The following is an 18,149-nucleotide window of genomic DNA, read 5'->3' on the forward strand; positions in this document are numbered from 1 at the left end:
TTATCAGATTGATTCTATTATTATATTCCTTTTAAAGAAAGGAAAACTGTGGCTTAGAAAAATTGTCCAAGAAAAATCACCCAAGACTCTTTGCTGTGTTGGACATAGTACTTAGAATGGACACGGAGGCCAAGATTCAACACTTTCACTTCCTTAATGCAACCTTGAGAAAGTTACACTCACTTGCTGATCCTTGGATTTCTCAGGAGCAAAACAAAGATCTTGACCCTTTGCCCCACAGTTCCACACACGCTAAATGGCTTCCTGAAGCACTCGGTCTACAAGGGCCACGTGTTCAGCCCCGGCCCTCCTCCTCTGTTTTCAGTTCCTCCTTGCTCTCCACACTCTAGCCACACCAGCCTCCTCCTTGTTCCTCTCACCAGTCCCTCCCCAGCTTACAGCCTTTGAACTTGCAGCTCCTCCTCCCTGGGAAGCCCTAGCCCAGATCTTCACAGGGCTGGCTCAGTCTAGTCATACAGACTTTCAGATCCAGTGTCATTTCCCCTAAAGACCTTTCTGGATATCCTTGCCAAATAGCACCACCCATCCCATCACCACCTCCCTGTTCACTGTCTTCACAGCACATCTGCTGTCACCACACTGCCCGGTGTGCCTGTGTCAGTCCTGGCTCATGGCTACTGTCTTGCCATAATTAGTAAGCTCACTCTCAGAAGTGGCACTGTCTGACTGCTAAATTATATGTAACCGTCCTTATTACCATTGATTTTTTTTTTTGAGTGTATTTGCTTCTCATCTATCTGGATTCAAGACTGTAAGTTCCAAAGAAATGAGGAGCCTTGTGTAATGGGTTTAATGCAAAATCTCTGGATGCCTTGAAAGTGCCTGGCAGATTGATAACTATTGATTGAAACCACTATGATTTAGAATTCTATAATGCCAGAGATGTGGAAGATCAGAGGTAGGCTCTTTAAAGATGGGTGGGTGGTTCCTTATTCAGGTGGCATGGTCTGGATGGAACCCCTCCTTTGTACAGCCTTTCCTATTGCTGCTTGATGAAGTGCTCCTGAAGAGGGGAGACATACCCAGGATAATAAGCGTCCTTTGAGTATGTCCTAAATTGAGGCAACAAGACATTAAATGGAGCAAAATTTTGTTTGTGTATTTGCTCCTGAGGATTTGCAGCCTGGTACATGCCTGGGTAAAGCATCATGACCTATTTCCATGAAACAAGTCAACAAGTAAGCTAGAGGGTGATATATACATAGATATAAAGCCTCTAAGTAGATAAAACAGAATCATCTTTCTGTTGTTGGGAAGGAACGATTTTTTCTCTACCATTCAAAGTCTTCCATCTGGACTAAGAATTAAATTTACATGAAACAAATTAACAGGAATAAAATACCCAAAGTTTTGCTAAGTCACAGGGAGGCCCCATAATAAGATTGAGACCTAAAGAAATGATCAAGGCAGGCAGTGTTTAGACAATGAGAAAATAAATTTGTGAGGAATTGATTGGATAAAGAAAAAAGGTGTTCAGAAACCTGAATTAGGGGATTCTAAGCAGAATTTAGGCTGAAGTAGTAGATTAGAAAAAAAATAACAAGGTTTATTTTTACAATTTTCTCAGCTTTAAAGTCCCTATCTCTGGTGATAAGGATTTCTTTTTACTTCCTAGTACAGGGAAGGCATTTTTCATATGGGAGATTGGTTTTCTGCTTCTAGGGGGACAGAGGAGTGTCTGAGTGTCCTTGTACCAACTGTTTCTTTTATTTAAAATAATCGATATGCCAAAGTGGCACATTTGGGGGCAACCTGCCCTTAGCCCCCACACTGTTCATGTATCAGCTATGATTTCACTACCCCAGCTATAGAAATAAGCCTACCATAAGGAGAAAACCAAGATGAGGGTGGGGTTCAGCTATCTCAAGACACATTTGCTGAGGTTGTAGAAAGAGACCTACAGGAGGTAAAGGGCCAGGTGACTTGTTGCACCTGCTGCTCCCATAATTCCACCCAGAGATATTTTATAGCCAGTATCCCTTTCTTTGAGCTCGAGTGTCAGGAAAATGTCCAACAAGAGATTAGGATCCTATGCTGAAGACTTTCAGACCTCAAATCCAATCACACAAAATGGGAAAAAGCAGGAATTTGTTTTTAAGTGACAAGATAATAGGATGCATGTAAATAAAGCTTTGGTATTTAACGTTAGCTGTGTCAGGCCTGAATCCTGCCTTGGTACCATTTCTTTTGAGAATTGTTTCCCATTCTCCTGGGACTCTCACACACATTAGAGATTCCAACACCCAGGCTTCTCAGATAGACTTCCTAGTAGCTTTTGGCTAAATATCTAATTTTCCTAAGATCAAGGGGCCCTAGGACCCTAACATCTGATGAATTCCTTGTCTCTGATGTGCTCTCTTTCCAGATGTGTGCTCTGACCCAGACCTCATATCCCTGAGTGAAGAAATTGAAGAATTTTTCATTTATAAGGATTCTAATAATACCTGCTAAACCCTCCCTCCATCCTGACTGTGTAAACTCTCAATTATTGTGATATGAACAGATGGCCATGACAGTGGTCTTTGTAGACTGTGATCACTTCCCACAGATATGTGGCACATGAGACATAATTTACTTTGGTCTGAAAGAAATGGCATTTGCCAGAGAACAATGTCAATACTATGTCTCCTAATAGACCCAGTACCTTGAAGGGAAGGTCCCTGAGCACTCCTTGAATAACTGCAGATGGAAGCCTGTGTATCCTGCTACCCTCTTCCCTCTCCTGGTAGAGAAATCTGAGTGATGAATCTGAGTGGAAGGCACTGTGCTGAGCACAGTGGGTTATATCTCAGGACCCAGGCTTCTACAGGACTTCAAACGCTAGTGGAAGAAAGAAGACAAGTAGTCAAATGTTTGATTTCTGATAGAAACGAGAGATTGCCCTGTGCTTCACAGACATGTCATCTCAGGCTGAGGAAGGAGACTCAGAGAGCTTATGTACTAATGTCTCACTGCAAAGGAGACTTGGTAAGCACAGTAAGACAGCCTGCAGTGTTAAGGGATTGACAAGGGGTCAGAGGCACAGATGTGTGAGGGACAAGTCCCAGGAACAGCTGGCAGGTTAGACATGGGTGGACAAGGGGGCAGGACACAGGCTCAATGGGCACGACTAATGAGCAGGCACCAGTTGTCTCCACACAGGAAAGTGAGTTGTGGACATGCTGTTAGGAGCTTTTGTCACTTTCTCGTTGGACTTTAGGAGTCCCATAAAAGTTCCCAGAACCTTGTTTTTGTGAAGTTAGGAATGTTGCCACCAGGGGGCAGCAACGGACAGGGTTACATTTTCTATGCAGGCAGCAGACAACTAGGAGAGTGGAAGAAAAGCAATTAGAATCCCTTCCTACAGAAAATTAAGTCACACATACATCTCTGTCATTATCGTTAAAGCTGATGCCTTTGAGCACATTAGGCAGAGAGAGCGTGAACACCCCAGGCTTGGAGGAGGAGGCTGTGCTGAGATACAGGTTGAGTCCAGGCAAACAGGACTTGAAGTCCCAGCTCTGCCTTTGATTAACTATGTGATCACGGGGAAGTTAGATCAGCTCCTAAGGTTGTTACAGGGGTTCCATGAAATATGTGCCTGGTCCAAGGTCGATAAGTGGGAGTTGTAGTTATAAGCTTATCTTCTGTAGACCTTCCAGTTTCCCTCTAATAATTTCTTTCTATAAAGAAACATTAAATCGTGCATATGACACTGGAAACTCTTTGGGTTTGTGCCTAGCTCAAAGGCTTCAAGGTAGATTCATGACAACGTTCCAGTAACTTCTCTCATGCCTGCTGCAACTTTACCTAGGGAATCATTTTGTAAACTGGCCTCTTTCACCACATGCTTCTAGAAGGCTACAATCTAGAAACTAGTAACATAGAAGGCATTACAGGTGTCATTCCCTTGATTAAAGCAAATTAATGGCTCCTTACTGCTTAAGGAATAAAGTCCATGTTACTTAGCATGGCATACGAGGTCCACCTCACCATCCAGCCCCGCCCGTGTAGACACCTGGTACTGGGCTCCAGGACATTTATCCAGATGCTCCAGCGTGTGCTCCACCAGGATAAGGTTCAGTAATAAATACTTTGATGGAATAGAAGTTAAAACACTGTGGATATTGAATACATGCTGCTTTAGTATAGTTTCGTAGAATCAAGAGTATTCTTATTTTAGCATTACAGTCTTTTCTACTGCAATGGAATCCTGAAAAGAAAATAATTTTCCAGAGCTAATTGTCATGATGAGGACGGTACAGACCCAGTACAGGTTCTTTGGATGGGTCTTGACTTGTGAGGAGCCATGTAGAAAAGTGCTCTTGTGGCCACACTGGTCACAGTGTTCTCTGACTTCGTGACACCAACTGCACTCTCAGGAGCCATTGTTCAGGCTTTGCTTCTGCCTCCAGTGGCTTTTCCACTTTCCTTTCTTTCTCGTCTACCAACCAGGAAGATCCTAACTCAAATGACCTCTTCTCTGAAGGCTTTTCCATCCCCCCAGGAGCTATCACTTCCTGCTTCTGCTTGCTTTATGAATACTGTTCTTATCACTCTCATTCATTCAACACACATTTGGATGCTACAGTGATCATATTGCCTTATAACTAGATTATGTGTCAGTCATTAGGCAGGATGCTGACTTTGCATACAAGGACCATTTCTGAATTTTCTTTGTACTCCCCGAGCTTAGTGCAGAAGCAAGCACAGAGTGGACATTCCATAAATGTTGGCTAATTGTAAACTAAGAAATTGAAAATAAAGATCAGAGCGTCATGGACCATGAGAATTGCATCAGAAGACTATGGATGGGTCTGATGAGAGGAACAGGAAGGAAAAGGAGAAGAAGTGGAGAGTCTACTGTAAATCTCCAAACAGCACATGGACTTTGGAATCAAAGAACAAATTGTTCCATTGTTCTGGCAGAAGTTGCCAGCACCCATTTCACAGGAGATGTGGGCACCAGGAGCCTTTGTCTCCAGTGCGTTTCACATTTGTTATCACATCCTAATCTTTCGATTCCATCAGCAAAGCCATTAATCACTTTTTAAATTGACTACAGAGTGGATATTAAAGGCCATGATTCTTGCCAGGAGGAAAAACAAACAGAATCCATGGATGTGAAGGGGCACAGGTTGGTACAAGGCTAAGAAGCCCACGTGCCTACAGGTGAAAAGTGCAAGGAGATCAGGATATAAAAGAGAGACCCAATCTCTCTCTGTGTGTCCCAACCCTTGGGTGTACCACTGTGTCCTGGTGTGTCTAGAGGCCACTAAAATCAGCACCATGAAGATCCTGGTCTTGGTCTTGATTTGTCTACACCTCTCAGAGGGTGTGGAAAGGTGTGTATGAGGATTCAGCTTCATTTTGAATTCCAGCCCTAAGGGAACATCACAAGCTAGGGTAGAGAAAAGGCCTTCCCCCACAGATCTCATGGAAAGGCAGGCAGATTGTGTCTTGGTACACGAACCCAAAAACCACAGAGACCCTCGACTTGAAATGGATGATGATGATTATGATGATGATGATGATGACGAGTGTGTGTGTGTGTGTGTGTGTGTGTGTGTGTGTGTAAAGGTGGGTTGGTGTTGTGTTGGCTAAGAAAGAGAGATACAGGAAGGACTTCGGATAAACAGAAATTTATGCTGTGGAAACAATAAGTAAGTAGAAAAATCCAAATATACGTTGTAGTGGATTTTCAGAATACTAAAGAGATTTGAAAACTCCAGGTCAGATCATTGAAGGGATTGCTACAAAGGGGAAGGTGAAGCTCACTCCTTTTGTTTGCCCTATTCTCTGCAGAGTCATTCTGAAGAAAGGAAAGTCCATCCGCCAGGTGATGAAAGAACGGGGTGTACTAGAGACATTCCTGAAGAACCACCCTAAGGTTGATCCAGCCGCCAAGTATCTTTACAATAATGATGCTGTTGCTTATGAGCCCTTCACCAATTACCTGGATGTAAGTGAAGGGGGATGTAGTATCCATGACCCTTGGCTAATAACCATCTTGGATACTTAGTTAGACCTCTCATCAGCTCTGATTTTGGACTTTTTACTAAACCTAAGTCTCGCCTTCCTATGAAAAGTATCTGGATAAATTATGAGTTGGTACCACTTAACACCATAGTATTCCCTTTCCTTCCTTCTTTCCTCTCATTACTGGCTCACTCTCTAAATCTCCATTTATACGGTTAAGAGATTCACAGTGGCCATATTCAAGTCAACTGAGAGAGCCAAAGAAAGTCCCAGTGATGGGCTACAGGGGAAAGAAGGACAGCACATGCAAAGCGGCCAGGCAAAATCTCCAGCGGCTCGAGATGTCATACAGCTCCCTGCTTGGAAACATACACTGGTACTCAGAGCAAGCATTTGAGTGTTCTTGAGGCTGCAGTGTCTGCTCAGGGTGTCTCAACACACTGGTGTCCTATGGACTGTCCTTACTGAGATGTGACATGAGGAATCTCCTATTTTGACTTCTACTTTCTATAGATGGTGGAAGAAGAGGCAGCTAAGTGACAGAACTGGCCCAAATTCACTTAGAACTGAAACTGTGTTCAGTGAAGTTCTTTTCTTCCTTTCCATGCTACCTCTCACTCTAGATTTCCTGGCACCTTAGCTCTTGTGTGACCAGAGGGAGGGGAATGGTGGGGAAATATCTAACATTGGAAGAGAAAGAAAGATTGTGTGTGTGTGTGTGTGTGTGTGTGTGTGTGTGTGTGTGTGTGATGTGGGGAGAGGGGATGGACACTGGGGATGGAGAAAAAGTGATTGCTTCTCTAATTTTGCATGTTCTGGCATAGAATGATAAATCCATTGAGTACCGCCTGATACAAAATAGAAAATACTTTGGAAGAAGAGATTGTCTTGCCAGACTCAGCTCATCACAGGCTTGTAATTAGGGAAAAAATGGGGAATATTAAGAGGAATCTGGCTCCAGATGGGAAGAAGAACTTATTGGAGGAGAAGCCACTTATTCCCCCAAGGAAATGACTTGGGCAAAATGTAGCTTCTAGTGAGTCAACTACTTCCGTATTCTTAGGACAAGGTGCCTGCTTAATGAGAGTGACAAACTTTTCTTTGCAGAACTACTACTTTGGAGAAATCAGCATTGGGACACCACCACAAAATTTCCTGATCCTCTTTGACACAGGCTCCTCCAACCTGTGGGTGCCCTCCACCTACTGCCAGAGCCAGGCCTGCAGTGAGTATACCACCATCACTACCCACCCCCCATGGATAGGAGCAGAGGGCCGGGCAGAGTCAGGATTGAGCACAGTCTCATCATCCAAATCCAGAGTTCTCGGTGCATACCCATGATCTCATCCTCCTTAAATTCAGACCATCTGGAAATCTTGCCCTTGGTCTACATTCTGGAAAAAGACAACAGAAATAGACCAAGGCTTCCCTTCCTTTCTACACTATTAGTTTCTCTAAGCTCTCTCCTGTGGGCCCCAATTTCTGGCACTTTGAATTGATCCATCCCTCAGGAAATGGAAGGAAGGGGCAACATCTGTTTCCAAACGGGGGCAGACATTTCTGGGGCTACAGATTGTCTTCAGCACAAAAGATCTGAGGCTGAGGCCCAATCCCAGGTTTGGTCTGATGGTCTCAGGCCATCAAGAATAAGTGTCCTCCAATATTTTGGAAAGCCATGACTGCTGCTTATATTTCATTCTGTCTTTCTACAGCCACTCACAACAGGTTCAACCCCAGCAGTTCCTCCACCTACAGAAACAATGGGCAAACCTATACACTGGCGTATGGTTTTGGCAGCCTGACTGTGCTCCTGGGATATGACACTGTGGCTGTAAGTGCTCTTCTCATCCTTCTGTGGGTCTGTTCTTTGGCTCCCCTTTTCTAGAGCCTAAAGCTGTCAGAGAGACCCATGATTACTAAATAGGTACAAATTCCCAGAAGCTGTTGGTTGGAAAGGATGCTGAAGGCCATCTAATTAAACCTTTCTCTCAAGACAGGAATTGCTCTCACAGCAGTCCTGACTGCAGGGATCTCTTTACATTGTGCCTCCCCATGACTTTGTTCCCTGACCTTAATCTGCCCTCTGCAGCTACGTGGAACACATCTCCTTCCTCCTGCACACAACTTCATTCTAGATATTTGAAGACCTTCTTTTCACTATTTTCTTTTCCTTACATCAAGCACCGACAGTTCCTATGTCATTTGTGCACGTGGATTGTTCAATATAAAACCAGCCACTGTCCTTTCACTGTCTATGGAAGTGGAAACTCTAACTCCAGAACACAACAGCCTCTGCTTCCCCAACACCCACACTCTTCTTTCCAAGACATACATGGTTGGGTGATGCTGTTGTCCCTTCATCTTCCATGCTCCACCCTATGATTGAGCTAAGCATGAAAGACGCCAACTTCCTCTCCCCAAAGAAGGGTCTAGATTCCATTCCCTGGGCACCTAATTCTGGGAAGGCTTTGTCCACCTGAATTGTTAATCTTTTCTTTCTGCTCGTCCCAGGTTCAGAACATCGTCATCAATAACCAGCTCTTTGGCATGAGTGAAAATGAGCCCAACTACCCCTTCTACTATTCATACTTTGATGGTATCCTGGGAATGGCCTACTCCAACCTGGCAGTGGACAATGGCCCAACAGTTCTGCAGAACATGATACAGCAGGACCAGCTCACCCAGCCCATCTTCAGCTTCTACTTCTCTCGGTGAGCACCCTTGCCCTGGGTGGGTCTCAGCAAATGAGGTGCTGTGGGAGCTTTCAGCAAGTCAACATCAGACAGGGCCAAGGTTTTAAAATTTCCTGATACAATGAGTATAACTTGCTATATGCAATTCATGCATCTCTGAAAATTAATTATTTCATTTTGGAAGGAATTTATTTTAAATACACTACAAGTATTTTTAATTTAGGCCATAATCCATAAGATGACTCTTTTCTTAAAAATGAACTACAGTCCCTCACCTTTTGATTAATAAATTTGAAGTTATCGTGTTAGTTTTGTACAATTGTAGAGCTATAGAACAAGCCTGATGATCATTTACTAGTAAAGAGAACAACAATGAAGTGATCACTGCAATATATGTCTGGCTTTCCAAAGTGTTCTCATAGTAATTTTCAAATGACATCTTAAAAATTCTATTGGCTTCTTTTTGCCAGAAAAGAAATGCAGGCTCAAGCACGTGTTCGATGTCGAGCAAAATCACTCACTAACTCACTGGTAGGCGTGAAGCCATGACTCAAATACAAATATCTTGGTCACAAATCCAGTACATTTCTATTGGCCTTGAGCTTTCATGGCAAACTTTACTTACTGATTCTTTTCCTTGAACAATGATCCTCAGGGTACTTGATTCCAAATGTCTTTCTTCAGTGAATGGCAGGCCCAAGGTAGGGAACAGAAGAGGCCTGAATCCTCTTATACTGTCCAGTTACTAACTTGAGAATGACTGGAGCATCTCCTTCACTGCACACTAAAGATCTTTCTCTGTCAGTCCCCAATTCGAGGCACTCTCTGAGGCATTTCTTGTTTTTCTCACTTTGTCCCCAGCAGGGCTTCCCTGGGATGGTTTTATAGTTTCTTTTCAGAGGCCTGATTTCCAATTCCATCTCCCCTTTTATGGGCATAGTTTATATTTCCATGCCTCTGAAACTCTGGGTGTTCCTCTGAAGAGGCTCCTCTCCCTTGTGCCTTGAGCCTGGTGGAGTCTGAAGAGCAGGTCAGAGGACAAGACCCCTCATCCCCGGTTCCTCTGTGTCTGAAAGAGAGAGGGATGCTAAGAGGGGAGGAAGGGGTTGCCTGATCATGTGTGTTGTGGAAACTCATGCACTTCTCCTTTTCTCCCCAGGCAACCAACCTATGAGTATGGTGGGGAGCTCATCCTGGGAGGTGTGGACTCCCAATTTTATTCTGGTGAGATCGTATGGACTCCAGTCACTCGGGAAATGTACTGGCAGATTGCCATCGATGAGTAAGTACTGAAGAAAGTTCCTGTGGATTATGGACACCCCTAGGATGTTCCTCCAGTGTGACAATATTTCCTGTTCTTGCATTGGCACAAACTTCTGAAAGAATCAGCAAACCCTCAGGCTGATTGTTATTGGCACCCAGTAGACTCTGGCATCTAGCCCTTGACTGAACTTTTTGACTTGGTCACTGAACCTTGTCATGTCAGCAGGTTGGTCATTCCTAGGCTTCTGTGAATCCACGTCTTTGTTTCTGGAAGCTTCATTATCCTTAGTAGCACAATCTTTACCAAGTCCTTCATCAGGAAAAGTAAGAGCTGTCATTGATGTTTTCTATGTGCCAGATACTGTGCTAAATATTTTATATATATTATTGTGTGTATATTCCACTACAACACTATCAGGTGGTCAGAAGTATATTTCATTGCATAGATAAAGACATCAAGGCTCAGAGGTTCAGTAACTCATCCAAAGTCACACATTTCACAAATTTTAAGCCCAAGCATATCTGTTCCCAGAGCTCAGGACCATGAATCAATTATTTCTACACTCCAAGCCTTCAGGAAATCTCCATCACTGCTAATTAAAGATATACTTTTTTGGCCTTTACTCAAGACCATACAACAGATGGGCACTATTTATTGGTACAGCCTTCCCACTATTTCCTAATGTGCCGCACAGACTTTGCCATGTCCTTGCACCGTGCCATGACTTTCTTGCTTCTTCTCTTTTGACTATATCACCTGAAGCCCCTCACGTCCTGTGTGCATCCTTCACAGCCCAGATGAATTCCTACCTCCCCTGAAAAAGCCTCTCAGGGGCCTAATCTCTCTTTCAGTCCCATAGTATTACTGGCTTGTGTCCCAACACATATCTCCTCATCTGTGGGTAGACACTGGGGAATCAAGCCCAATGTGCATGAGTAGAGAGAAAGGTAAGCAGCTGGATGTCTGACAAGTAGTTTTTTGTGCCTGGAATAGAGGGGTCTTTTCACCTGGACCAGTTACACTCACCCTTTAAGCATCTCTTCTCAGAATAATCCTTGTCTGACCAACTGCCTCTCACCACCAGAGCAGATCAAGTCCCCGCCTCTCTGGCCTCTTGCATTTCTTTCATGGCACTCAGCAGGGCTGCAATTAAACACCATTTGTGCATTTGTGTTAAGTTTGTGGTGTCTGTCTTGTTCACCATTACGTCCAAGTACCTTGATTCACCAACAGTACCCAAAATATAAACGAACTGAAGAGGAAGAGCAGAGCAGCAGAAAAGCCTGGATGAGGGATCAGGGACTGAATCACATAGGACTTTATGGAGATCACCAACTATTGCCTTATGATGTTGTGGCTTAATGTATGGTGTTGTGTCATGTCCATTAGGATGTGCTCTTTAAAAACAGTGAATACAATTTAGTCCTCTTTACATCACCATAATTCTTGTGAAAGTGTCTTGTACATGTAGATTGTAGGTGCCCAATGTGTATTTATGATGTGATTACCAGCTCTAGCTATATTTGGCACTATGTGCTGGGCCTCATATAAGCAGGCAGATTAAAGAGGATAAGACACAGTCCCTACTCCCCAGAGCTTTCAGTCAGAGCTGGAGTAGTTACCAGAGCAAGACAGAGGATATTACTCCAATAGCCACAGAGACATAGAATTATTATTACATGGATTGCAGTGTCAAGATATGGCCTGGCTTTTTGGAAGAGGCATGTTTTCAGAGCTGCAGGGTTGGGAGATTAGGGTGGATGTGGCACTTATTTATAGCAGAAATCTCTCTCTCTCTCTCTTTTTAAAGATTTGTTTTTTTATTTACTTATTTATTTACTTATTTATTTAAAAGAGAGAGGGAGAGAGAGAGGAGGGGGGAGGGTTAGAGGGAGAGAGAGTCCCAATGCAGGGCTCGATCTCACAACCCTGAGATCATGACTCAAACTAAAACCAAGAGTCTAACGCTCAACCGACTATGCCACCCAGCTTCCCCTAGAAATGCCTTACTGTTTTGTACTGGTGTTCCCCTCAGGTTTCTCATCGGTAACCAAGCCACTGGCTTGTGCTCCCAGGGCTGCCAGGGGATTGTGGATACAGGAACCTTCCCACTGACTGTTCCCCAGCAGTATTTGAACTCCTTTGTGACGGCGACAGGAGCCCAGCAAGATCAGAATGGTGATGTGAGTAACCGGAAGCCAGGATTCCTCTGCACTTCCAGGAGGCCTCAACATAGGAGCCTGAGTGCAATGAGTTCATGAGAGACTGGAGGAGGGATTGGTGGAGAACTGAGCTCGTGGTGGGACAGAACAGGTGGGAACATATCATGGCCTTTCAGGCATGAACCCTCAATGCAAGGAGGAATAAGGGGAGGGAATAACACCAACTCCAACGGTGAGTATGGGCTGAATGGTTCTCAGGAGGGGTGGCTGTTCCATTGCAGGCCTTTGGAACACATCTCACCTTGGTGCGGCTGTCATTTGATTGTCTGCAACAGAGCCAGGCATACTGCATTTCTCCATTCCACTTGGGTTTCTTTCTTCCCTAGGAATACTCCTTTGGCTTTTACTCTGAGCAGCTTGCTGTGCTCACCCCTGTTCCCCTTATACCCACTTCTGTAGTTTGCTCCTCCTGCATGCGAGAGTCTAGTTTAGTCAGACTAAATCTTGGTTCCTCGGGATGTGTGTGTGTGTGTGTGTGTGTGATGAGTACATAGATAGGTGCACACAAGTGTGGATATGTAGTGTGTGAGAACATGTGTCTACAGGGTGTGCCCATGTGTCTTTTCTCTAAGTGGTACTTTCTCGCAGTAGAAATCTGTGTTCTGGAATGAGATAACTCCTTATGGCCAAATCAGTACAACCAATATCTCAGAGTCGAGATGTGTCCAAAGAGGCCCAGGAAAGCAAAAGCATCTGGTCAGTGTTGCTCCTGGGAATCAGGCTTTGCCTTCCATGCTCTCAACCAGCCTCTGCTGGAAGGTCAGGAAGACGTCTCACAGAGAATGGGGAACTCGGCCCTTTGTCTGGGCCCCCAGTCCTCTGGCACTCTACAGCTCTGCTTCTCCTCTCTCTCAGTATGTGGTCAACTGCAACTCCATACAGAGCATGCCCACCATCACCTTCGTCATCAGTGGTTCACCTTTACCTCTGCCTCCCTCTACCTATGTCCTCAATGTAAGTATTCACTCCAGGCTCCATGGATGTGGGATTGGATGGGCCCAAAAGCTGTTCCGTGTCCACTGGGGAGTCACCAGTGGCAGAGCTGAGGGTGAACAAGAAGACAGAAACCCCACAAGGTATCATGGAATATAGGGTAAGAAGTTCCTGTGGGGAAAAGCCTTTCCATGCATCTGGTTATATCCTCATGTCCTTTGTCTCTTCAGAACAATGGGTACTGCACGCTTGGGATTGAAGTCACTTACCTGCCATCCCCCAATGGACAGCCCCTGTGGATTCTGGGAGATGTCTTCCTTAGGGAATATTACACTGTCTACGATTTGGCTGTCAACAGGGTGGGTTTTGCCCTCTCTGAGTAGACTAGCATGAGACAGCTGTCTCCACCCTCCCAGCAGGACTCTGGGATTGCCCTATTGGTTCTCTGGGCTGACAGCAGCATTTTAGACTAGTCTGATCCCTCTGTGTACTAGAATCTTACTCCCTCAACTAATAAATTAAGAATCTCTAAACATCCTTGCAGTTCCTCCTAAATGTCTTCTTTGTGTTCTATTTGTAGTAGTTTATTATTTTATTTATTTATTTATTTATTTATTTATTTATTTAAGAAGGAGAGAGAAAGAGAACACTGGCAGGGGGAGGAGCAGAGGGAGAGGTAGAAGCAGACTCCCCACTGGGCAGGGAGTCTGACCCAGGACTGGACCCAAGCTGAAAGCAGATGCTTAATCTACCACCCCCGTAGTAGTTTATTCTTAATTGAAAGTTAGCAACAGCTCTTTGGGGGAATCTGTGAATTGACCAATGAGTGAACACAGAGCAGAGGTCTCTGAGTGAGGACCCACAGCACAGACGTTAAGGACACAGTAGTACCTACATGAAGTAATCTGGTGGAGGTGACCAGCCATCCCAGCACCCTCTCTTCCAATACATTCTTCTCTCCATTCTTTTTTTTTTTTTAAGATTTTATTTATTTATTCAACAGAGATAGAGACAGCCAGCGAGAGAGGGAACACAAGCAGGGGGAGTGGGAGAGGAAGAAGCAGGCTCATAGCGGAAGAGCCTGATGTGGGGCTCCATCCCAGAACGCCGGGATCACGCCCTGAGCCGAAGGCAGACGCTTAACCGCTGTGCCACCCAGGCGCCCCATCTTCTCTCCATTCTTGAACATTAGAGAAGAAAAAGAAACCTTAGTGAACATTCCAAACTGGTGCTCAAAGGTCAAATCTGATCAGACAACAGCGGGTTTTTTTGGGTTTTGCTTTGTTTTTTGATTTTGTAGGTTGCCAAAACAACTTTAATGCATATTGACATTATCTTATATTTTCACAGTACGGTTGGTCTCAGGCTGCTCACATATGTACTTTACTTGTCTGGGCCTGAGAGCTTTTGACTTTTGAATCTCAATCTCATTTTACAGCGGACGAAAGTGGGGTGTGGACAAGGAATCATACTATATGATAAAATCTGCTGGGTGCAAGCCATGGAGGCATGCAATTACAAATGAGACATGGTGTTGGCTCACTAGGAATTTTCTATCAAGTACAGAATATTGCCCTTGAGTATGTTTTCTGTCTGAAGTAAGCGCAGTAGTTGAACTTGCATTCCACAGTAGGTTATGAACAATCATCTGCAGTGGGTGCTTCTAATGCAGTAATGCCACCTGTAGGGAGGTAAAAACTGATATTGCTCTAGGACCCAAAAATTGTTTCAAGAAATGTAATTAGAAGGACGTACCTGGAAAGAAAGATGCAAAGAATTCTAAATCCAGATGCGCCTTGGTGGTGGTGGTGGATGGAGGTGTACATTTTTCTACATCATCGCATCATTCCCTTCCACCATCACACAATGGAGTTGATCTTTTGGAATTGGGTAACGTCTGCACTCTGGCCATTCCGTCTTCTTTCTGTTGTGTTTCTCTTATGGGAGATACTACCTTTTTTTGTCAAAGGGAAGGGAGCTCAGTTCAGCCCCAATTTACCTGCATCCTCATCCCTGCCTGGTCAGCCACTGTTCCTACCTCAGTATCACCTCTATTCATGCTCTGGTGGTTGGCCTCAACTATACAGAGCAAAGGTCTTGAGATGGAGATATAATTGCTAGAAAGTTCTCAGCACTGAGATACAGCAAATCCAGGTTATCATGAGTAACCTGAAATTCATCAGCAGGGACTAACCTCAGCCACTGGGACAACATAGGGTATTGGTAAAGCCAGAGCTAGCAATTCTGTCTGCTCCTGGATTCTAGAAAACAGAACCCAACAGAAGCCATTGGCCACAGCTTAGGGTCTGTTCCCCTTGTCTATCCTTGTAAGACAGGGACAAGATTTATTAATACGGGAGTGTTCCCTACCTTCCAGTATGCCACTCTGTCCCCACCACACTAATAAAGATCTTGCCTGTCTGATTCTTGTATCTTATGCGATAGAGACTGAGGGGCTGGGGACAGAAAAAAAGGAAGAGAGAGAGAGAGAAGGAGATAGACTAGTGGGTGAAAGAAGGTAAAAGGAACAAGGAGTAAATGAGATTTATAAAAGCTGGAGGGTAACAGGGAAGAGAGAAGGGATAGAAACTATGGCTGGGAGAGGTGAACATAGAGATTTGGAATCTGGAGCTTCCTGGGGGAGATGCTGCACAACAACATCTTGGAGGGAACATAGGATGAAGATTCTGAGACCTGTTGCCTATGCTTACAAATTAGAGACTTTTTAATGTTCTGTAAGAGATATAAAGATTGGAATTCCTCTTTGTTTTTGGCAGCTGTAACATGCTTTCTAAATGTGAATTAATGCAGAAAAGGACCACATGGACCTCAGTCTATATTTAGGTTATACTTGGAAAACATGTTCTAGAGTTTTCTTTCCATTTACTGCAATGCCACCATCACTGATGAAGTATCATTAATTTATTCATAAAGTATTTGTTGAAATCTCTTTGTGTAAGTAAAATCTTCCCTGATCCTTGACATCTTCTTGCGTGTCCTCTGCCTACACTCCCACCCCCTATGAGAGGTTTCTACTCCTCCTTCCCTCCCCCCACAGCACTGTGTACCTCTGACAGTTCACTACCTATTGCACTGTATTGTACCCATTGCACATCTGTCTCGCCAACTCGATTATGATCAAGAGGAAAGAGACTGTTCATTTTTCTCTTGAAGTCCCCAGATCTGACATGTCCTGTGATAACAAGTGCTTAGCAATGCCTGCTATACAACCAAATTCATGATAATACAAGTGACATAAGACAGGTACAGGGAATGGTGCCTGAGAGTGGCAGGACAGAGGAAGGTATCACAAAGGAAACCATGTTAGATTTTGCCTTGAAGTATGTGTAGGAACTCACTGGGTAGAAAATGTTAGAAAAGGGATCTCATGCAGAAACTGGCCTATGGACAGCACAGAGGCTGGAGGGAGTTTGTGTAATGGTAGAACAGCAGGAAATCCCAACTGGCTGGACGCAAGGTCCCTGGAGAGGATAGCAGGAAACGAGGCAGCCAAGGTGGGTTGTGGTCAGATGGGCAGGGCCTTGCTAAACGTCTGGACTTGAGTCTCCTGTCAAGGGGACCCACATGGGTTTTAATGGAGGAGAGACATATGATCAGATATTTGAGGAAGAGGGCTCTGCCGGCAGGGCTCCTCTACTGTTCCCCAGCCCTCAGCTGGGGTCCGCCAGGTTCTAGCTTCTGTAGAGACTCAACTCCAGATAGAGGCATATCCTTTGTTCCCAGTAGAGCTTCTGCTCTAGAACTCTGGCTATTTTCCTAGATTTGTAGTCATGGCTGAAAGACCTAAACAGAAATGAAAGACCCTTTTGTATCTGAGCCCTAAATCCAGAATTTGAAGCCAACCAATAGCAGTAAGCTCTTAGCTTCCCCGTTTCTTAGTCCCACTTTGACCCAGCTCTTACTATGCAGATGTCAACAGAAATCTCAAAATCTCCTCTTTGCACTGTCCTGGTGGAGTTTTGATTGGGGCCTGCTTCCGTGTGCCATTCACCATCACAGACATGTGCAGAAGGATATTTTCTTGTTGAGAAGATTTGATGTCTAATGAGTTCTCTGTACCTGGCCACAGCTGGTGGGGGCTCTGACAAGAAAACAGGCTGGGCGATTGGTGGGGGGTGGGGCTCAGGAATGGACAAATGTAGACCCAGAAACAGGCTTTAGGCTGGATTTTTGGTACTCTGCCTTCTGCAGCTGTTCCAATTTCACAGAGAGAATGAGGCCCCTCTAGGCTCAGACCTTATGTAGAGAGCCCAGGGCCCCAGGCCTTTGTGCTGACTGCAGCCAAAATAGGGTGGTGGTGCTTTGAGCTGCTAAGTCACACAGACCCCAGACCTTTCCTCTTTCCAGCAAGGAGCAGGGAGCAGGGAGCAGGGATTCAGCCCCCAGCTTCAACAGGCCAAGGCTCAGTTTGGATTTTTCCATGCCATTTCTCTCTTGTCCTGGCATGTACCGCCCCACCAGGCCTCTACTTTTTCAGGCTGTTGTTTTCTCTCGCTTTTCCACGTGCTCAGGGTCCAGAATGTAAAAGCGAGGTTGTCTGTGAGTTGCTAGAAAGTTCTAAAGAAACAAAGCACAGCATTTCAAAGGCCTAGAAGATATGTTCTAGCAAGTCAGGCATTCCAGGAATACATCTATAGCAGGGTACCACTTCTGTAGTTTCCAGACCAGGAGATGAGGTTATTTTCATTCCTGCTATAGACCCAGTCCTTGCTACTCTTCCTGACATATGGTAGGAACTCAGTTAATATGATGACTAACAAATGACATAGATGAGGTCATGAGAAGTGGGGAATTTCTGATCCAGTGAGTTGAATATCAGTCTGGGAAAGGGAACAAATTCCCGACCTGCCCATTTCATGCCAGAAACTCAGAAATCTGGAAGAGTTTCCAAAATATAAATATTTCACTCTGCCTGTAAGTACCCTCCATGTGTCGCAAGCCCATGAAGAAGCCCAAGGTAGCCATCCAATCCTTGATATGGAGAGGCCAACAGCCCCTGTTCCCAGGGCTAGTGGTAGAATACGTAAAACTGGGACC

The 18,149-nt window shown here is 44.6% G+C and overlaps 1 protein-coding gene across 1 annotated transcript; it reads left to right on the top strand.

Annotated features, from left to right (window-relative positions):
- The first annotated feature begins 5,234 nt into the window (after positions 1 to 5,234).
- Positions 5,235 to 13,636, top strand: LOC125282900 (pepsin B). The gene is made up of 9 exons (XM_048220557.2): positions 5,235 to 5,345; positions 5,806 to 5,962; positions 7,087 to 7,204; positions 7,692 to 7,810; positions 8,491 to 8,690; positions 9,832 to 9,954; positions 11,972 to 12,119; positions 13,014 to 13,112; positions 13,322 to 13,636. The coding sequence occupies exons 1-9, from the start codon at positions 5,290 to 5,292 to the stop codon at positions 13,472 to 13,474; spliced, it is 1,173 nt and encodes a 390-aa protein (XP_048076514.2). The 5' UTR covers positions 5,235 to 5,289; the 3' UTR covers positions 13,475 to 13,636.
- Positions 13,637 to 18,149: the final 4,513 nt, after the last annotated feature.

The sequence above is a fragment of the Ursus arctos genome, unplaced genomic scaffold (assembly GCF_023065955.2).
Source record: "Ursus arctos isolate Adak ecotype North America unplaced genomic scaffold, UrsArc2.0 scaffold_12, whole genome shotgun sequence".
NCBI classification, from domain to species: Eukaryota; Metazoa; Chordata; class Mammalia; order Carnivora; family Ursidae; genus Ursus; species Ursus arctos.

Excerpts from the sequence above, each read along its gene's own strand:
- LOC125282900 (XM_048220557.2), top strand. The coding sequence starts at position 5,290 with ATGAAGATCCTGGTCTTGGTCTTGATTTGTCTACACCTCTCAGAGGGT. Across the intron at positions 7,811-8,490 it reads TGGGATATGACACTGTGGCT|GTTCAGAACATCGTCATCAA; the intron begins GTAAGTGCTCTT and ends TGCTCGTCCCAG. Across the intron at positions 8,691-9,831 it reads TTCAGCTTCTACTTCTCTCG|GCAACCAACCTATGAGTATG; the intron begins GTGAGCACCCTT and ends TTTTCTCCCCAG.